At 50.1% G+C, this 22,160-nt stretch overlaps 2 protein-coding genes across 7 annotated transcripts; one reads left to right on the plus strand and one right to left on the minus strand.

The window, feature by feature from the left end:
• Positions 1-94: 94 nt before the first annotated feature.
• ypel2b (yippee-like 2b) lies at positions 95-4,865 on the plus strand. 5 transcript variants are annotated; one of them, XM_029001497.1, is made up of 5 exons: positions 95-182; positions 435-696; positions 847-890; positions 1,131-1,239; positions 3,089-4,865. In XM_029001497.1, the coding sequence occupies exons 2-5, from the start codon at positions 550-552 to the stop codon at positions 3,176-3,178; spliced, it is 390 nt and encodes a 129-aa protein (XP_028857330.1). In that variant the 5' UTR covers positions 95-182; positions 435-549; the 3' UTR covers positions 3,179-4,865. The 5 variants fall into 5 exon arrangements, with proteins under 5 accessions (XP_028857330.1, XP_028857331.1, XP_028857327.1 ...); XM_029001498.1 differs by having other exon boundaries at positions 435-666; XM_029001494.1 differs by lacking the exon at positions 3,089-4,865 and adding an exon at positions 1,629-2,253.
• hip1 (huntingtin interacting protein 1) lies at positions 4,263-21,487 on the minus strand. 2 transcript variants are annotated; one of them, XM_029001486.1, is made up of 31 exons: positions 21,321-21,487; positions 14,402-14,465; positions 14,164-14,306; positions 13,994-14,050; positions 12,737-12,817; positions 12,587-12,663; positions 12,413-12,474; positions 12,155-12,295; positions 12,014-12,071; positions 11,835-11,910; positions 11,607-11,750; positions 11,409-11,506; positions 11,185-11,257; positions 10,506-10,689; positions 10,337-10,425; positions 10,103-10,219; positions 9,912-10,013; positions 9,633-9,827; positions 8,740-8,887; positions 8,553-8,639; positions 8,358-8,465; positions 8,050-8,186; positions 7,865-7,975; positions 7,726-7,784; positions 7,348-7,441; positions 7,137-7,237; positions 6,340-6,445; positions 6,123-6,246; positions 5,987-6,048; positions 5,344-5,461; positions 4,263-5,257 (listed from the first exon to the last, which is right to left on the minus strand). In XM_029001486.1, the coding sequence occupies exons 1-31, from the start codon at positions 21,438-21,440 to the stop codon at positions 5,247-5,249; spliced, it is 3,147 nt and encodes a 1,048-aa protein (XP_028857319.1). In that variant the 5' UTR covers positions 21,441-21,487; the 3' UTR covers positions 4,263-5,246. The 2 variants fall into 2 exon arrangements, with proteins under 2 accessions (XP_028857319.1, XP_028857320.1); XM_029001487.1 differs by lacking the exon at positions 21,321-21,487 and adding an exon at positions 18,758-19,047.
• Between the last annotated feature and the right edge of the window lie 673 nt (positions 21,488-22,160).

The following is a 22,160-nucleotide window of genomic DNA, read 5'->3' on the forward strand; positions in this document are numbered from 1 at the left end:
GGTCGGCCGCTCCGGCCTCCTGGCCAATCAGCGCGGCGTTGCCGTGCGCCGCCGCCCGCCGATTGGCCGACGGCGGGTCGCGTCACGGCGACGCAGCGTGCGCGCGCCCGTCCACCGCGCCCGAGAGTGTCGCGTGCGCGCGAGCTGCCGCCGTGAGAGGAGAATTTCGCCTGCGTTCCGAGGTAACCGGACGTTCCCGACAAACGCCGCCTTTTCCGTAACGCGCCCGCTGCTGCCGAGTGGGACGTGGACTGGGATTGTGGGCGGTGCTTGGGAATATTCGGGAATCTGCGGGGACGCTAGCCGGTTTGGACTGCGCATGCGTGCCTCGTGAATGCGCATCCGTGAATGCGCATGCGCAGTCCGAACCGGCCGCGGACGTTCGGGTTTTTCCAAGGTTTGTGCGTGTGGGTGACGACGTTGCCTCCCCGCAGGTGTGCGCGCCTCCCGCCCCGCCCCACCACGGCGCTCACCTGCGTCCTGCGCTGCTTCCCCTGCGAGCCCAGCTGGGCCGGCAGCCCCTTCCTGCACCGCCCCTCCGCCCCGCCCATGGTCACCATGACCCGCTCCAAAACCTTCCAGGCCTACCTGCCCACCTGCCACCGCACCTACAGCTGCATCCACTGCAGGGCGCACCTGGCCAACCACGACGAGCTCATCAGCAAGGTGACCCGGACGCACGCTCGCGGCGCACCTGTGTGTGTATTAACACTACTGTTAGTATGTGTGTGTGTAAATAACAGCTCCTCGCCTGATCAAAAGACTCCTTATTTACATCCCCGTGAGTGAGGGGGCGTGGCTGTGGCCATGGGCGTGGCGCTCACGCAGGTTCTTTCTGCTCTGCAGTCTTTTCAGGGAAGCCAAGGCCGAGCTTACCTGTTCAACTCTGTGTAAGCATCCTCACCTGAGTGAGCGAGCGAGCGAGCGAGAGTGTGTGTGAGTAAGAGAGAGAGAACAGCTGTACTGGGTGTGGTATCCTGGTTTGTGTACAAGTGACAGCGAATGGGACAGGTGTGTGTGTGTTTGTAAAGTGGAATGAATGTTTGTGTGTGTGTGTGTGTTTGTAAAGTGGAATGAATGTTTGTGTGTGTGTGTGTGTGTGTGTTACATTGCTATTTGTGTTCCTGCAGCGTGAATGTGGGCTGCGGTCCGGCTGAAGAGCGAGTTCTACTCACTGGACTCCACGCGGTGGCCGACATCTACTGCGAGAACTGCAAAACCACGCTGGGGTGGAAATATGTGAGTCCCCCCCCCTCCTCACACACACACACACACACACACACACACACACATACACACCGTCCACTATACATATACACACACACGCCAACCACGATACATGAGAAGGTGTGTCCAAACTTTTGGCCTGTATGGTACATACACACATGCACACACACCGACCACTATACATACACACACTCACTCACACAAACGCCGACCACTATACAGTGGGTACGGAAAGTATTCAGACCCCTTTAAATTTTCACTCTTTGTTATATTGCAGCCATTTGCTATTAAATAATTTTAGGTAAATTTTTTCCCTCATTAATGTACACACAGCACCTCATATTGACAGAAAAACACATAATTGTTGACATTTTTGCAAATTTACTTCACATCTCACAAAGCAGGTCAGAGCAAATGAGAACCATCACGTCAAGGGAACTGCCGAAGAGCTCAGAGACAGAATTGTGGAACAGATCTGGCCAAAGTTACAAAACATTCAGCCGCGCTTAAGGTTCCTAAGAGCACAGTGGGCTCCATAATCCTTAAATGGGAGATGTTGGAGACGACCAGAAACCTTCCTGGAACTGTCCATCTGGCCAAACTGACCTATCAGGGGAGAAGAGCCCTGGTGAGAGAGGTAAAGAAGAACCCAAAGATCACTGTGGCTGAGCTCCTGAGATACAGTCGGGAGATGGGAGAAAGTCAACCATCACTGCAGCCTTCCACCAGTCGGGGTTTTATGGAAGACTGAAGCTTCTCCTCAGTGCAAGACACATGAAAGCCCGCATGGACACGGCTAAAGTAACGAAGGAGCATCTACACAGCGACTCCGTGACTGTTCTCGAATGGCCCAGCCAGAGCCCTGAATTTAACCCAGTTCAGCATCTCTGGAGGATCCAACGTTTAGAGCACAGTACCATCCAGGATCCCCAAATCTTTCTTAAAAAGGAGCTTCTACTAAATACTGAATACTCAGGATTACATGATATTCCACTTTTTCTTTGTTAATAAACCTGCGAAAATGTCTGTTCTTCTCTCAACATTTACATTTACAGCATTTACCAGACGCCCTTATCCAGAGCGACTTACAATCAGTAGTTACAGGGACAGTCCCCCCCTGGAGACACTCAGGGTAAAGTGTCTTGCTCAGGGACACGATGGTAGTAAGTGGGATTTGAACCTGGGTCTTCTGGTTCATAGGCGAGTGTGTTACACACTAGGGTACTACCACTCTCAATATGAGGTGCTGTGTGTACGTTAATGTGGAAAAAAATGAAGCGGGGGACAGCGGTGGCCTGGCGGTTAAGGAAGCGGCCCCGTAATCAAAAGGTTGCGGGTTCGAATCCTGAGCCGCCAAGGTGCCACTGAGGTCCCCTTGATGAAGGTCCCGTCCCCACACACTGCTCCCCGGGCGCCTGTCATGGTGCCCACTGCTCACCAAGGGTGACGGTCAAATACAGAGGACACGTTTCACCGTGTGCTGTGCTGCTGTGTCTCATAATGACAATCACTTCACTTTCAACTTAAATGATTTTAGCAAATGGCTGCAATATACCAGAGTGAAAAATGTAAGGGGTCTAAATATTTTCTGTACACACACGCACCCCATCCACTATAACTGGATGCTGATGCCAGCAGGCGTATCATCTGGGCGTGGTGGGAACATTAAACAGATGATCAGGAAAGGAAGTGTAGACGGACGCCCCGGTGACCATTTCTCTGTGGGGTCACTGCTGCCGGTCTGGTGCTGTGGGATTCTGGGTTCAGTGGACGTTTCTCAGCAGGAATTTCACCGATGGGACTCTGATGAAAGTGACCCAACATGGTGCCCTCGCTTTGTGTATTTTTGTGTCGATTGCAGGAACATGCGTTTGAAAGCAGTCAGAAATACAAGGAGGGGAAGTTCATCATCGAACTGGCCCACATGATCAAGGACAACGGCTGGGAATAGCCTGCTGGGCGGAGCCTGATTGGGTGGAGTTAAGGTGGACGATGTGTGGGTGAATGTGTGGCTTCAGCTCATTAGCCCCCCTTCGCTCTAACCACAAACCTGCATACTTCATCAGAATGACCCCGCCCAGGCACTCAGAGGCCACGCCCAATTCTGTCTAATCTTCCAGCGTCACTGGCTGGATGGGTGTGGAAAGTGTGGGAAGGAGGCGGGATCGCCGGGCTGTGGAGCGACAGGGTTCACGCTGAAGACGACGTGCCGCGTCCGTTCTGGTGAAGTATGCCGCGGTCTTCACACTAACTAGCCATCTCGCTCGCTTTCTATCTCGCTCACGGACACACACACACACACACACCGATCTGGTGGGAGGAGGAGCCTGTGGGGAGTGTAGTGTGTGTGTTTCTGACTGCACACAAACACACACACATAAAGATGCACACACGAATACTGACAAGTAGACTAAAGTAGCGCAGGAATCAAGGTAGCCACACCCACTCGGTGTGGGCGTGTCTATCCTGTCCGTCGTTGTATCCCCTCCCCGCCATCATCAGCTGTGTGAGGTGCGTGTGTGTCGGGCCGGAGCAACGGTGACGTCGGGTCAGAATACAGCTTCCACAAATCGCTGTATAACACAAACGGAGACGTGGGCGTGGCCTCGAGAGATACTAAAATCCCCGCCCTGCAGAAGAACCAGTTCCCGACCAGCCGCTAGAGAAGGACGCCGCATGATCCGTGTATGTATCACCGCGGCCGCGTCTCGCCGGGTTCGGTTTTTTGCTACGGTTTTTACTCTTTGATGACGCTTGTGTTTTTGTAAAAGACGCCGAATAATAAAAATCAAACCCTGACACCGTTCACGTGGTTGCCCGTCTTGATTGGTTGTTGTGCTGCGTTCATTTGCATAATGTCACCGAGGACCAATAAAGGGTACATTTGTGAACGCATGGCCCCGCGGCGCGTGTCTGTTGTGGGTGGGGCGTGGCACAGTGGCCGTAAAAGGACCGATCAGAGGAAAAGTCGGCAAGGAAACAAATAGTTCATGCGCATGTATGCAGAAGTCATGAAGAAATGAGAAGTCGTGGGATTATTAATAATAATAAGCTGTAATATTTATTTAAAAACTGAACCCACGCACACAGGTTTAGTACACATCATACACACACACACACACGTGCGCGCACACACACACACAAAAACGTGTTTCTGAGTTTAGTTCTGTTGACGAACGTGAGAGGCAGTGGACGCGGGCGGGGAAGCGGGTGAATTAAATTCCCGGTGTCATGACTGTCAAATCAGTCAGGACGCCGAGAGGGACACGCGCGCGTCGTGTTAAAACCGCCCATCGAATCTGGCGCTGGAGTTAATGCTGATGTTGGCGATGTCGTTGCTGTGGGCGGGGTTATTGCAGACAGTGTCGGTCGTGTGTAAAGCCGACGAATGGATGAACTCGGGTCAGAGGTCAGCCTCTCTGCTCTGAGCGGTCGGCACCTCGGCGGACGAAATGGAAGAAGTGGGTAAACGCTACGGACGGGAAGGGGTGGGACAGACGCAAAGGCACACACGGATCCTCCTCCGGTCCCCGTCATTATTCGGCTACTCCGGTAGAACCAGACACGACGACGATGAACACGCCGTTCGGTCATGGGGTGAATATAAAAATAAAAAAAAAAAGACCATGAGAGTTTAGTGATCTAAAGTCACTCACACACACACACACACACACACACACACACACAGTGCAAGAGAAACGAGGGAAGCTCTAAGCTCTGATTAGTCGTGTAAAACCAGACGTTACTCTCTCTCTCCTCCGCCATCTCGCTCTCTCTAAAGTCCAGGTCCAGAGGAAGGCCGCTGCGGGGAGGGCGTGTCGTGGGCGGGGCTGGAAGTGGGTTTAGTATTGTGGCCCGCACTTCCCCCCGCAGCCCACTGGGTGGCAGTAGAGATTAAAGCGCCTTTCGCTGCGGTCCCGCCCGACCAGGAGCAGCGGCCATCAGATGGAGCGAACAGAAGAACCGTAGAGAGAGTAAGACGGAGAGAAGCCCAGTCTTCATGACGCGGCGGCGGTGGGTCAACCCGTTCCTGGTGGGTGGGGGGAAAAAAAATCGATAAAGATCGGTTCACGACCAAATCTCATCGCATTAACGTCGTAACGTGCAGCAACGGACCCTCGCCATCCTCGTCCCACCCCTCCGCCACTCCCGCCAGCTCGTAGTGTTTCTTCCTCAAAAAGCCGAGACGTTGGCGCTCCTTCTGCAGACGACTCTCCAGCTCCAGCACCTGAACCTGTAACACACACACACACACACACACACACCAGTTCACATTTACAGCATTTACCAGACGCCTTTATCCAGAGAGACTTACAATCAGTAGTTACAGGGACAGTCCCCCCCCTGGAGACGCTCAGGGACACCTGAGTACTAGGCGGGATTTGAACCTGGGTCTTCTGGTCCATAAGCGAGTGTGTTACCCGCTTCTTTAAACATTGTAAAAACTGTAACTCATTTGCACACCTTCACCCTACCAGTTACACATATTTTATGTTAAAGAAGTAAAAGTGTAATACTTGGTTATGTTTGCAATATTTGCATATTGGTTCATTGTTTACTTGCAACATTTGCAATACTGTGGTCTGTAGAAGTTGCAGAAAGCATTTCACTGCACATCATACCGTGTATGTGACAAATAAAATTTGAATTTGATTTGAATTTGATTTAGGCTACTACCACCCGTAGTGGTAGTTCAAAATAGATCCAAATTCTGTACCGACACACTAATATTACAACAACAACAACAACACACACCAACCTGTGAGTCCATCTCCTGCCTCTTGATCTGTGTGAGCGTCATGCTGGAGAAATCCATGGTGTCTGGGACACAAAAGATGCAGCCTTCAGATCTTCATTTGTACAACACACACACACACACAGACTTTCTCTCTTACCAGTCTCCTCAATCTGGGACTTGCCAGACTTCGTTGAGGCCACAACACCGGCGGTGGCCTGGGTGACGCCCCGGGAAGCCTGCTGCAGGCGGGTCAGGTTCGTACTGTCCTTATCCGCCTTCACCTGTGTGTGTGAGAGGGGGTAAAACCACCAGACAACATACCTAAAGCGGTCTTCCTCAAATAGAGCCTTTACGTGTGTGTGTGTGTGTGTTACCTTGGATGCTGCCACAAGCTGTGCGGTACTTGCTGCGATCTCATGTGAACAGACCATCAACTCCTCGAACTTCCCTTTTCCACAGACCACAGAATCAGCCGCATCCCTACAAACACCACAGCTTCCAGCTGTAAATCGCCCGTTCGGGCCCCGCAACAAACTTTATTTCTATTAAAGGTCCCCTGACATGAAATCGTGACTTTGTGAGATGATTTGACATTAATACGAGTTCCTCTAGGATGTCTACGGTCCTGCAGTGGCTAGAAATGGCGGTTGGTGTAAAGAGGGTTTTGGTCGTTCTGCTTCACCCTTCAGAGACGATTGGATCTGGAATTTGTCCTCAAAAACACGACTTCCTGTCTGCACCAAACATTGTGGTCGGTGGATTGTGTTGATGACATCATTTCAACGTACATTTTTACATTTATCCAGAGCGACTTACAATCAGTGGTTTATGTGAAGAACTCTGTTCTATTGGCCGCTCTCCTCCTGGCCCCGCCCTCTCTCCTCCTCATTAGCATTTAAAGCTACAGGCGGTGAAACGGCACGTCCTGGGAAATCTCACTGTGGGACCGGATCAAAGCGGCCGGAATTCTGCACCAAGAGGCGTCGGATACAGAATTAGGGGGCCAACACGACCAAAATAAATGTTCACGTCAGGGGACCTTTAACACGTTACCATGGGAATAACCACAGATTTCTGGTGTGTTTTTACATGACACTTAAAATGAAACTGCTGCAACTCCTCCACCCACACAACGACCGGTTACCACACACACACACACACACACACTTACACCATCATGGTGGCCCCCCAGCCTACAGCTTTGGAGGCGGAGATGAGTCCCTCAGTCCAGCGAGAGTTCTTCACATAAAACTCCTTCATGGACGCTGCGCCCTACAAAGACCAAAGCGAACAGACACACTGTAACTGACCACACACACACACACACACACACACAGGCTGAGAGAAGAGTGTGTGTTTGGGCTGCATATGACCCCCCTCACCCGGCCGCTCTCCACAATCTCCTTCTGCAGCTCTTTAGACGACAGAACCAGAACCTTTATGGCCTCCATGAGCTCAGTGCAGGAGGCCAGGATCCTGCAGGGGGAGACGGTGAGGTAACATTTACTTATCATTTACAGCATTTACCAGACGGCCTTATCCAGAGCGACTTACAGTCAGTAGTTACAGGGACAGTCCCCCCCTGGGGACACTCAGGGTTAAGTGTCCTGCTCAGGGACACGATGGTAGTAAGTGGGGTTTGAACCCGGGTCTTCTGGTTCATAGGCGAGTGTTTTACCCGCTAAGCTACTAGCACCCTCGTGGTGCTCTGTTCTGTAACACCTTTAACACACACACACACACAGAAATGTGACACTCACCTCTCATTCACCTCCATCTTGATTCCTGTGTCGACAGTGCGAGACGTGTTCAGCATTTCCTGTTAGTGTGACAAAACCACAGAAAATCAATACACACACCCTACACAGTCCCCGCACACTCACACACACACACACTCACCTCGATCCGGACTGCTGCTGACTCTACTGCAGCCGAAGCTGCGGCCATTTCCTGCTCGACCAAATCACCCAGTTCGCCCTGCTGCAGCTCTAGGCCCCGCGGACGCAACTTCTGCGGACAGACGAGAAGCGGCCATATTTAACCGCAGCGCGGGAGACGCCTGACCGCTCGGCCACCACCCTGACCTCAGCTGTGGACATCATGCTGGTCAGCGCCGTCCTCAGTCGGGTCACTTCCACGGCGCTCAGAGTCTCCGGAGCTTTCAGCTGCTGCAGAACTGACAAGGCCTCGGTCCCACACAGCTTCACACACTCCGTCAAGGCTGCACACACACACACAAACACACTCATGGTGTCACAGTGAAACGTGTCCTCTGTATTTAACCCTCAGTTAGCAGCCATGACAGGCGCCCGGGGGGCAGTGTGTGGGGACCTCAGTGCGTTTCGGGTCCACTAGGCCACCACTGCACGGGTCATGAAGAAGACACACTCACCACCTGCCTGCTCCACAGGCGCCATGTTCAGGGTGGCTCCGCCCTGAACGATGCTGTCGCCAAGCAGGTGGCCGAACTGGGTGACGGCCTGAACCAACTGTGACACGCCTACAACACACAGCATCAACAGTCAGGGCGCACACCTTCATCCAACACAGATACATCATAAGTTCAACTGTTCTGATTGGATCTCACCGGACTCGTCGGCCTGGAAACGGCCCCTGGCTCCATCCAGCCGATCCACACTCTCCGCCGCAGCCTGACACCTCGAGAGCAGGTAGTCTAACACACATATACACAAGCCATGTTAACAAGACCTCTGTTCTGGTTTGTTCAGGGGAAGTGTTGTGTGTGTGTGTGTGTGTGTGTGTGTGTTTCGGACCTGCGGAGCTACTGCAGGTCAGGTGGGCGGGCAGTTCTAATTGTCCCAGACTGTCCATCACGATCCTCTCCGCCTCCTCCAGAGCAGCCTGCAGGGCGGACCAGCGCATCACGCCCAGCGTCCGCTCCAGCTCCTGCTCATGGTGCTCCTGCACGCACACACACACACACACACACACACATTAACGCATAAGTTGGTTGAATCACACACACCATCAGCACACAACCAAGAACGCGCACACCACCATCCACACACATATTAATATACACACACCATCAACACACACAATCATCAACACACACATTTACACACGAGAGGGTTCAATCACACACACACCATCATCAACACACATATCAACACACACACACACCATCATCAACACACATATTAGAATAGAATGTATAGAAACTACACATGTATAGAAACTACAACAGAGTGAATAAAAAGATTGTATTCATAGTTGGGGGTCCTAGTGAACCAGAACTGATCACTTCATCCATGGTGACATGGATACTCTGGATACGCGCGTCTGCCACATGCCTTCAATGTAAATATTAATACACACACACACACATTTACATTTACAGCATTTATCAGACGCCCTTATCCAGAGTGACTTACAATCAGTAGTTACAGGGACAGTCCCCCTGGAGCAACTTAGGGTTAAGTGTCTTGCTCAGGGACACAATGGTAGTAAGTGGGATTCGAACCCGGGTCTTCTGGTTCACAGGCGAGTGTGTTACCCACTAGGCTACTACCACCCAAGAGGGTTCAATCACACACACACACACACACACACACACACACACACACACACACACACACACACATACACACACACACACACACACACACACACACACACACACACACACACACACACACACACCTACCTTCTCATTGATCTGGTTCTGCAGTATCTCCGCAGCTTTAACTCCTCGCTCCCTCTCACTGGTCAGGCTGTTCTGCACACGCTCCAACTCCTCCCCCAAGCCAGCTAACTCCGCCTCCTTGGACTTCACTTGTGCCTGAAGCCCCACGTTTTCGGTCTCGAGAGCTGAGAGCCGAGCTTTGAGTCCCTCCTCCACCTGAGAAGACACGGCCCCATCATCTCAAACAATGTGTGACAATGTGAGAGAATGTGTGTGTGTGTGTGTGTCGGTGTGCGTTACCTGCTGGGTTGAGTCCACATTGCTCTTCAGTGCATCTAGCTCCGCCCTGCAGCTCTGAAGCTCCACCTGCAACACCAGGAGCTCCTCCCTCTGAGCGCTCTCCTGCAGAAAGAGAACACGCGTTTAAACTATAAAACGTAAAACACGCGTGGACACACGCTGCATGTGTAAGACTGTGTGTGTGTGTGTACCTGCTGCAGTGCCGATTCCTGTACGGACCTGACCCTTTCCTGCATTTCTCTCCTCACGGTTTCCACCTCATCCTGCGCAACGCGAGCCACTGTCACCTGCCGCGTGACCTCGGCATTCTGTCACACACGAACACACACACGCTGGATTTCCACCTTTGCCAACGAGCTTGGTCACTAAGCCAGGGCACATCACCCTCCCACACTTCATGTACTTGTAAGAAGATCATAACGCACCTTCCTCAGCAGATCTGCATGGCTCTGCACCAGTTCTGTGTATTTCTCTTTCAGTTTAGTGTAGCGCTGCTCATTAGCCTGGGCTTTACCTGTACACACACACCCATTTTAACCCCACACCCCGTCCAACATGAACTATTATAAAGCACCAGCTGGGATGTTCTCTCACGCTCGATCTCCGTCACGCTGCGCTGCTCCTTTTCCGTGTCCACTCTGACCCGCCGCAGATCGTCAAGCTCCGCCCTCAGAAACTCGGTCTCTCCCAACGCCTGCAGTTTCAAATGACTCTGCTCTGCAAGCTCCGCCTCCAGCTCGTTGGCACGCCCACGCAGGGCCTGACAGAGACGCCCACTCTGGGGGTGGGTCGAGACAATGAGGGAGAAAAAGAAAGGAAATATAATGAAAATCATACATTTATCATTCAACATTAAAAATCACAACTTGAGCCACGTGAATTCCAAATTTGGTGCTGAAGAAGAAAAGAAACAGGGCGGTAGTGGCCTAGTGGGCCTGTGAACCAGAAGACCCAGGTTCAAATCTCACTTACTACCATCGTGTCCCTGAGCAAGACACTTAACCCTGAGTGTCTCCAGGGGGGGACTGTCCCTGTATCTACTGGGTGGTAGTAGCCTAGGGGGTAACACAGTCGCCTATGAACCAGAAGACCCAGGTTCAAACCCCACTTACTACCATCTTGTCCCTGAGCAAGACACTTAACCCTGAGTGTCTCCAGGGGGGGACTGTCCCTCTATCTACTGATTGTAAGTCGCTCTGGATAATGGCGTAATGTAAATGTAAATTAAGTCATTTGCATGTGCAATAAAATGAATCATGGAGGCCACACCCACCTCCATCCTGAATGTCTCCATCTCGTCCCTCAGTGCCTGCAGCTCCGCACTCAGCTGTTCAATCAGACGCTCCCTGGGACGAATCACAGCGTCTTACGTAAATAGTGCGTGGCGACAACATTAAATACAGCATCTTACGTAAAATACAGCATGCTGACCATCAAATCAGAGTGTCTTACGTAAATTCAACACGGAAACTACGTTTTCGGCGGACAGAAACTCACTTCTCGTCTTTACTCATGCCGTTCTGGCCACTGAAGTTGAACGGGTCAGAAGCAGCAGACATTCCAAACAGATCGTCAAATCGTGTCTCACCAGCGGCCTGGAACAAAGCAAACGGATGTTTGAATGTCTCCAGACTCAATGAAATGTATTTTTTTGTGCCATGCTGGATGTGCCGCGTGCGGTATGTCCGTTTCTACCGCCAGCGCAGGGACATCCGTGTCCACCAGGTCCTCGGTCTCCACCACACTCTCGCTCTCCGGGGATGACGACTCGGCTGGGATCACCACCACCGGACTGATGTGCTCAGACAGCGCTGACGCCCGCAGGAAGTTCGGAGGATTCTGCAGAAGGGATGAGTCGGTACATTAATAACCGGACCACAGATCTGAGTCCCACGATCCTGGTGTCCTACAAACTGAACTCACCTCAGGAAGCTGTGGGATCTGGATGAGCCTCTTAAAGAACTGAAGGTTACTGGAGCGATAGAACAGACTCTTCAATCTGTGAGACACCCAGACACGCGGGATATAAAGAGGGGGCGGGGTGTGACTATGCAAATCGGCCAATTATGTCGATTTAGTATTTGACCTCTGAGCGAACTCACTTCTTAAACTGCTCCTGGAAACGATCTCTGTGACCCTGCAGAGTGTCGGCAGGCAAACCTGCAGAGAGCAGACGGGGTCAGTCACCTCTGCTGATATTGTGTGTGTGTGTGTGTGTGTGTGTGTGTGTGTGAGAAACTCACAGGAGTGCAGTTTGAACAGCAGTTTGACGGTGTAGTCATACAGGTGACTGCTGTCCAGAATGACCTGAATGAGAGGAGCCAGTCGACACTGTCCAGCCATCGTTACAGAGATGGAACGCGACATGTCCAAGGAGCTGAAGACTGACACACACATACACAGCTCATATTTCACTTATTTAACATTAAGACTGTTCAGATCGTCTACTCCATATACGTCAACTTCTGATATTTTCCAATAGTTTTATATAAATCACTCACCAGCAAGGAAGAGATTCAACTCACACTCCATGTAATCAAACATCTCCACTGTCATCTGGAAGCTGAAAAAGCAGGTATACACACACACATGCGATTTACACTCCCACCCTCATTAACGGGGTAGTGGGCAGCCGGTGGATGTTCTGAAGTCGTCGATTTCAGAGCTGCACTCACAAGTTGTTGACATCGTTCTCTCCAGCCTCGTCCAGCTGCCGGTTCGACATCTGCAGGTTGCCGGGGAAGCGAGGGTTCTTCAAGCGACAGAGCAGGGTGTTGGTCAGGAGTGAACAATGCCAGGGGGAAAAAATATTCCTCTACACTCACTTTGACGTGAAACTCCATTTTGGTGATGAGCAATTTGAGGTAGATGCTGCAGAGTTTCCCGTATCCTTCATTCAGGTGGCCCTGGGGGAACAGAGGAACCAAAGCTACTCTCATCTATCTATTCAGAATGGAACACAACATAGAGGACGACCAGTTCCAGGTCTGGGGTCCCACAGGTTTCAACCTTCAGACCATCCCTCTTTCTTAATGACTTTAAGCAATGACTGCAGGACAATGAATTAAAAGAGAATCTTTCCAAATATGATAAAAACTAATAGATGGAGGAAATCTCTACCCTGAAACCGACTGAGCAGAAGGACCGGCTGCCTGTTGGTTTGTGTTTTGTTCGTTACTACATCAGCCAGGATGAACCGGACGACCCCTCACTTCCCCTTCCTGCAACTGTACTGACTGTGGCATCACATGAGGAAGAGCAGGGCCTGGTGACTGGACACTTTCTCCTGACCCTGTGCCTTTATGAGGAATCAGCACAGGCAGGACCATATCTACACCCAAAACCACTCAGACCTGCAAATCAACCACAACCTGTCCCCTGCAGTGAAAAAGAACTTTACCAAACTCCACATAATTAACCCTGTCTTATTTATTTTATATATAAATTCTCTCTATTTGACTCTCTGTACAGCACAGTGGGTCCTAGGACTGAATGTTAAAGGTCCCCTATTATGAAATGTTTTTTGCTTTTGTCTCGGTCTTATTGGTCCCCTAATTCTTATTGGTCCCCTAATTCTGAGTCTCTTTCCGAAATTCCACCTTGGTGCAGAATTACAGCCACTTTGATCCAGTCCCACAATTTCCCAGGACGCACCGTTTCACCTTAAATTTTCATCTGAAAATTTAAGGACAAATTCCAGATCCGACCGTCTGAGAAGGACCAAGACGCTCTTTACACCAATCGCCATTTCTAGCCACTGCTGGACCATAGAGGTTCAGGTTGAGGTTGATGTTTATAGTCATATGTGCAAAGTACAGTGTACAGAGCACAATGAAATTCTTACTTGAAAACCCCTCCCATGTAGACAGAACATAGGACACAATACACAGAGAACATAGGACACGATACACAGATCTACGAGGAGCGGCATTCAACACGTCACCACTCTACGGCACCGCAGACAGGCTAGAGGAACTCGTATTACTATTAAATAATAGAAAAAAGTCACATTTTCATGATAGGGGACCTTTAAAGTGCTTTATAAAAATAGTTGGTTGGTTGCAGTTGACTCCGCCCCTTACCCACATGCGACCCATGTCGTTCAGGTCGGCTTTGTTCCGCATCGAGTCTTTAATGACCTGGAGGATGAAGAGACGAGACATCTGAAGGACAAAATTCTAACATCTGATAACAGGACAGCCGCACTTGACACCTGTGTGTGTGTGTGTGTGTGTGATATTGTGCTTCTCACATTGGGGTGTCCATCCCGCAGGAGCTTGTGCAGCACATGGCAGAACTTCCAGCACAGGACGGCGTTGCTGGAGAGCGGCAGGCGGTTGACCACGGCCCAGAAGGTGTGAGCGCCCTTCTCATGATGAGTCCCCAAGATGCAGGGTGGGGTCGCAGGTCAAGGAGAAGCCGAAGCCCGCAGGAGCTCGCGCACACACACACACACGCGCACACACACACAGGACACAAAAAAAGGATATTCCTGGCATGCTTCTCCTTGACGGCCACCTCCTGTGTGTTGATGGCCTTATTGATGCTGACCGCCTGCAAGAGCAGAAATCTAATCAGCACACGTTAGACCTGAACGTCCAGCTGCAAGTTCAGACCGACCGGCTGATTTACACAGACACACAAAAACCGAGCTGCAGCCCAACGGCCCGACGGTTCCGGTACAGAGTTCAGAACCAGAAACCGACAGAAACACGAGAACACGGCATCAACGCGAGAAAAACAATACGGACACCACACACACACACACACACACGCACACGCGCAGTGTAAATAAATTCTGCTGCTGTCTGCCATCTGTTGCTGTGGCACAGTGGTCACGTCTTACACACACACAGAAGCTTCGGGACTTCAGTCAAGTACAACGAATAACACAGACTGGCTCCGCCCTGCCCAGGCTCCGCCCACTGAACTTTGTCTCGTCGAGGAAGGTCAACTTTTTGCTTCGCAGTCTCACTTCCACAAACGTCAAGGCCGACGGTCGTGAGTCGGTTGGTTTATTTTTTATGACGAGGGAACTCGGATCATCACGACTTTTATTGATTCCGCTTATCGGCTGGATTCTTTCCTGCTGCTCTTTATCAGCTGATGTACAAAATATTAATAGTAATAAAACAGTTTCTGCCGGTTATTGTCACTGTTATTAGTGACATTCAGGGGACAGGTCCGGTCTGTGCTGCCACTCAGAGGGAGACCAGTCCTATTTACCAACTGACCAATCAGATTTCAGCAGGACGGGTAGAGCCACTGTTTTCTCTCTACATTTACAGCATTTAAATGACGTCCTTATCCAGAGTGACTTACAGTCAGTAGTTACAGGGACAGTCCCCCCCTGGAGACACTCAGGGTTAAGTGTCTTGCTCAGGGACACGATGGTAGTAAGTGGGGTTTGAACCTGGGTCTTCTGGTTCATAGGCGACTGTGTTACCCCCTAGGCTACTACCACCCCACTCCCTGTTAAAGCTCTCCACACTCACAGATATGTCATATTTAATTATGTTTTTGTTAAATACGAACACTTGACATGAATCATCAGAAACATTTTATTAGAAATGTGTACTTGCAGATCAATAATGATCAATAATGTAGATCAATTAAAAAATCTATTAAAAAAAAGTGCTTTTTGGTGTATGATGGAGGCAGCCTGAAATGCAGGGGGTGGAGCTCATTCAAGGTCAACATAAACCACACCCACTTTGTTAAAACTGATGAAAGTGGGTAGAGGAAGGTGGAGCCACTGATCATGTGACTCCACCAACGCCCCGGACGGACAGACTGCAGCGTCCAGCACCTGATCAAGAAGAGAGAAGAGGATCATGGGCCGCAGAATGGCCCCGTAATCAGAAGGTTGCCGGTTCGAATCCCAATCCGCCGAGGTGCCACTGAGGTCCCCTTGATGAAGGTCCCGTCCCCACACGCTGCTCCCCGGGCGCCTGTCATGGTGTGATGGTTAAATGCAACAGAGGACAAATTTCACCGTGTGCTGTGCTGCAGTGTCTCACAATGACAATCACGTCACTTTACTTAAGGCCACTTAATGAAGCGAAACTCTGCTGTGGTCAGATCTGTGGTCGGTCCGCCCGTCCCCACTTCCTGCTCTGCCATGCTGGAAACCAAAACCACACCCAGGCCACGCCTCGTTTCTACAGAATACAGTGAATATATGTGTGCGTGTATATGTGTGTGATTGTCACATATGATACACTGCAGCACAGCACACGGTGACACGTGTCCTCTGTATTTAACCGTCACCCTTGGTGAGCAGTGGGCACCATGACAGGCGCCCGGGGAGCAGTGTGTGGGGACGGGACCTTCATCAAGGGGACCTCAGTGGCACCTCGGGATTCGAACCGGCGACCACTTCCTCACCCGCCAGGCCACCGCTGCCCCTATACACTGTGTGTGTTGGTTGCTTTCTTGTATTTTGGCCGCATGAGACAGTTTATTGGCGTCGGTCCCGAGCCCGGGAAAATGGGGCGGCGTCCGGCGTAAAACTGTCTCCAGGTCAGGTGAGTGTGTGGACAGCCAGACCGACTGGCCAGACGTGTGTTTACTGAACACACACACAGCATCAGGTCTGAGAAACAGGAAGTGGGCAGCTGAGGCTCCGTCTCGGTGGAAAATGATGTCAAGCTGCTGGCCCGTCGTGGAGGGGCGTGGCCGAGAACAGCTTCCTGTCCGGTGCACACCCAGCCCTGCCCACTTCCTGTTGGCAGGGTTCACAAAGCAATGGTCGAAAAGAGCGGCTGTCAAAACACACACACACACACACACCTTACACAACACACCTCCCCACACACACACACCTTACACAACACACCTCCCCACACCTTACACAACACACCTCCTCACACACACACACACACACATACACACAACACACCTCCCCATACATACACACACACACACCTAACACAACACACCTCCCCACACACACACACACACACCTAACACAACACACCTCCCCACACACACACACACCTAACACAACACACCTCCCCACACACACACACACCTAACACAACACACCTCCCCACACACACACACACACACCTTCACAACACACCTCCCCACACCTTACACAACACAACACACCTCCACACACACACACACACACACCTAACACAACACTGGCTCATTCAGTAAAGTTAAAACCGGGCTGGACGCAGAGAAACCCGGAGCCACAGAGGAACCTTCTGTTCTTTACACTCATCTGCATGCAGCGCGCCGCTCACCCTGCACCCCACCAGCACCCAGCTGGGCTCGGAGCGGAGGTACCATCACCCCAACCACCTTTCACCCTGGCGGGTACACACACACACACACACACACACACACACACACACACACACACACACAGCAACATCCAGTAGAGAAGAGCAGCGTCCCGACTGCGTCCCTCTGTGTGTGTGTGTGTGTGTGTGTGTGTGTGTGTGTCCACCTCTTCAGGTTCTGACCTCATTTTGTGGTCAGAACATCTGAGTTGAGCTCAGCAGCGAGTGGCTGAAGATGCGGTTATTAAAACGTCAATAATTAACTATGAGTTCACACACACACAAGGCAGTAATCTGAAAATTAATTTACTATGAATCTCGGTGTTTTACACAAAGTGCCCTGAGTCTAGAGAGAAAATAAGAAACATAACTTCTTACATAGAAATAATGTCTTCATATAAATTACTACAGTGTTACTACTCAGATAGTCCATATCAACACTGTAACCCCAAAAATATTATCCCATCTAGTCAATGCTTACTCAACATCTGCACCATGTTTACTCCACATCTATTCAAAGCTTACGCCACATCTACACCATGTTTACTCCACATCTAGTCAAATCTTACTCCACATCTGCTCAGCATCTAGTCAACGCTTACTCCACATCTGCACCATGTTTACTCAGCATCTAGTGAACGCTTACTCCACATCTGCACCATGTTTACTCAGCATCTAGTGAACGCTTACTCCACATCCACACCATGTTTACTCCACATCTAGTCAAAGCTTACTCCACATCCACACCATGTTTACTCTTCATCTAGTCAAAGCATACTCCACATCTGCATCATGTTTACTCCACATCTGCACCAAAGCTTACTCCACATCTAGTCAAAGCTTACTCCACATCCACACCATGTTTACTCCACATCTATTCAAAGCTTACGCCACATCTACACCATGTTTACTCAGCATCTAGTCAACGCTTACTCCACATCTGCACCATGTTTACTCAGCATCTAGTCAACGCTTACCCCACATCTGCACCATGTTTACTCAGCATCTAGTCAATGCTTACCCCACATCTGCACTATGTTTACTCCGCATCTAGTCAAAGCTTACTCCACATCTGCACCATGTTTACTCCAAATCTATTCAAAGCTTACGCCACATCTACACCATGTTTACTCCACATCTAGTCAACGCTTACTCCACATCTGCACCATGTTTACTCAGCATCTAGTGAACACTTACTCCACATCTGCACCATGTTTACTCAGCATCTAGTCAACGCTTACCCCACATCTGCACTATGTTTACTCCGCATCTATTCAAAGCTTACTCCACATCTACATCATGTTTACACCACATCTACTACAGCATTGGACTGCATTTACAACATATTCAATCCACATCTACTCAAACTGTACTCCACGTCTACTAAATATTGAGAGCTACACCCCGCTGACCGTGTACACTACACATCTATTCAACGTTTACTTCACGTCTGCACCATGTTGACCATCTACTCCAGGTTTCCACTCCCCGCGCACGCAGAGTCTACTTCGCGTTCCCTCCGCATCCGAATCCGCGAAAAGCCGCGCCTCCTACCACTTTATTCACGTCCATGGCGCTGGGATCCCGACGAGGGAGCCGCGCCGCTCTTCCCAGGAATTTCAAGCAGGGAGAAGAAAAGGAAGCGGGAGGAGGAGGCGGTGGAGGTCCGTTAACTCAACATGTGTCCCGATTTGGTATCGAGAGGGAAAATCCTCCTCCTCTTCCTCCCTCCCCCGGCGGAACGGAGCGGGACGGAAGATCCACTTCCGCCGCGGCTTCGCGGGAGAGAGAAGGATCCCAGGTCCTCCCTCGCCGTCCCGCGTCCACAAGCCCGACACGCGTCCTGATTGGCTGATTCCCGGGAGCGCGGAGCCACGCCGCGCATGCGCATTCGCGCAGCCCACTTTTCGCTTTATTTATGCCAAAGTATGCATAAAGAAAGGCCGTTTGAATACATATATTATATCGTAATTAGATTATTACTCATTTTTATCCGAAGCTCAATATTTACAGGTTCAGATCATTTTCACCGGAACGTATTGGCTGAGTGGTGTGCAAAACCTTCCTATGACGAAAATAGTGATGAAAACCTGAATTTCCTTTATTATTACACAATGAACGTGCCGGGTTGAGTTTCAGCCAACCACACGGCGCCCCCTGCTGCAGGTCCAGAGGACGTGGCCTGCCACCGCCTCGACCCATCCGCCCCGGAGAGGCGGCATGGCCGTCAAGGCCGCAGAGCAACAAAGAAGTCACTGCGCTTCCTGGTACCGCCGGACAGAGATGCTGGTGTCACGGCCCCGCCCATCCCCGCGCACCAACTCGCAGCGGGGTCACCGAAGCCGTCCGTTTTCACTACTCCCAGTACTTCAGCAGCAGGGATGCACCGGGCCGACATTCCCGGATCCCATACCGGTACCAGGAATTAATGGGATTAAACGGTTTCTTTACCAAGACAGTATAACAGTTACGTTGGCCATGTTTTACTTACTTACTCGTGTTTTATTGTCAGCAGTTATCACTTAATAAAGCACAGAAAGTAGAGCGCAGGTGGTGGATTCAGTATATGAAACTTTTTAAAAAGCTGCAAGTTAACAGAATCGATTGGTTTCACAGATCCATCCACTTTTCCGAGTCATTATTCGACCGGTATCCGGTACACGTGAGCCGGTCTCTCGTGTTGCTCTTGCCGGCTTGCCATTCGCCACAATTCCCCGGAAAAAAACCCCAAAAAGCACCATTTCGTGAAGACGTGCTCCTGATGAGCAACAGCTTTCCCCACGCGACATTCAAGACCGGCGGGCTCATCTTATCAGGGTGTTCTTACGCTTTTTATTTCCATTTTACAATGCAGCCAGGCCGAGAGAGGCAAAGTTCTGGACACGCCCGTGCACAGGCTACAGGGGTGCAGCGAAGCGCATGTGAAGCCGCATGTGAATGCAGGTCAGCTGAAGCCGCCGGTCGACCACGCATCGGTAAACACATTCACCGGCCACATCGGCGGTCAGATATTCCATTAGCAGGCCAGGCCAGACCAGCATTATTCCTCTGTTGCATCCGGCGTCCGTCGAGACTTTTCAATTATTCTAAGGCAATTGTTCTCTGAAATTTCTATTCAAATATGAAAACAAAATAGCAATAAGTCAAATTTACCAAAATATTGTTAAACTAAACTTTTTTGACAACCCTGAAACGACAGTGCAAACCGAATAAAATGGAGCCATCATGTTCCGGCGTAGTCATCAGCAGTAATTTACTTTTAAAAGTAAAGAACCAGTTTATTTCAATCTCCAAAAACTTTTCAAGCCCTGGAAAATGATCTTTTCTAATTTCATGATCAGGTATTTAATGACTGTAGGAACCCAGGGTGGAAAGACTAAAAACCTCTCAGGCCACAACTTTCTTTTCAGAATATTAAGTTAATTCAATTATCGATAATCATTTAATCAAATAGATGCACGTTGAAACACAAAATCACATTGGTACCTTAAGTATGTGAATGGATCAAATTAAGAACGACCATAAATACAAACGGCCTGGAAAAATCTGATAGGAATTTAAGGAGACGACGAACTCTGGGTTGCCAGATATATTTTCAAGGTTCTAGTTTTAAAAACTCCAATCTGGCAACAACGTCAGACCACCGCCAACGCAGGAACCAGAACCGTTTAACTTCCAAATAAAACACAATAAAAAAATACGGGATAGCGGAGTCTGGCGTGCTGTCCTTAGTCCCCACGTCGATTCTCTCTTCACTACTTTCCGTTTTTGTTGCTCGCTTTGAGATCGGATACCTTTAATTCAGTTTGCTGATGAATTTTCAACGTAGCGAAGCAGATGACTTACTTTAATGTCCACAGATGCAGACATTTGAAAATAATAAAATGATAAACTTCATTACAGTAACGTTGGCAGCTGTTTTTTCGTTGTGACGCCGTGACCTGCAGCCATGACCCGAAGTGGGTGAAGTGTGTGTGTGTGTGTGTGTGTGTGTGTGTGTGTGTGTATGTCAGGTCCGACAAATTAAAGCCACATCAGACCAGAACATTTCACTTTTTCTCACAGGTTGGACCCTGGAAAACGATTAAATTCCACACTTCAGGCAGGTGAGACCCACCTGGCCGCGCTCGAAGTTCTCCCTCTCCGCCTCCAGGCTGCTGGCGGCCGCGCCCCGGCGGCCCAGCGCTTTGGGGATGGCGTTGGGAACCTGCTGCATGGAGCTCCGGACTCGGTCCATGACCCCCGAACCGGGCGCAGCTCCTTCTGCGACGCACGAAGCCACGCCTGGCTGGGAAGAGCTGGGAGTCGCGCTCCCGGAATGCAGATCTCCAGCTCATCCGCAGCCGGGCAGCATGCTATACAGATCTGCGGTCTGGACACCAGCACGCCATTGGCTTAAATTCCCGTCAAATCACTACACTCTTCGTATAAAAACAGAAAACCGAAGACAGCTTTCTGGGATATACCTCGACACGTTTATTATTATTATTATCTCTTGCCATCATCTGAAGAAATAATTGCAATAAAAAAGGTTATGTGTCACTTTCTAATGAATAATTACTTCAGATGATCCGCAGCGTCTGGGTTTGATCTTTTTAAACAAACATTTAGAGGCCGCTTTATGACGTCACTGCTGGATTGCGGGCTCCCAAAGTGAAGAAGGCGGGACCCATATGTTTTTGTGTATAAATGTGTGCGTGTGTATGTATGTGTCTGTGTGAGTGTGTGTGTGTGTGTGTGTGGTTCCTGTAGTTCTGTGGCAGTATGTCCCTGCACAGTTAAACAGTGTAACGATAATAATTACCACAATAAAAGAATCACAAATCTCGGAGTAATTTTGTTGGAATTGCTGTTACTAGCACAGCCTAAAGTGGATTTATTTCTGTTGGATTTATAGATCTCCCGACCACTTATAGAATTTTTACTTGGTGTGTAACTACGCGAGTGTGTAATTATT

Source organism: Denticeps clupeoides, chromosome 13, assembly GCF_900700375.1.
Source record: "Denticeps clupeoides chromosome 13, fDenClu1.1, whole genome shotgun sequence".
In the NCBI taxonomy this organism is placed as follows: domain Eukaryota; kingdom Metazoa; phylum Chordata; class Actinopteri; order Clupeiformes; family Denticipitidae; genus Denticeps; species Denticeps clupeoides.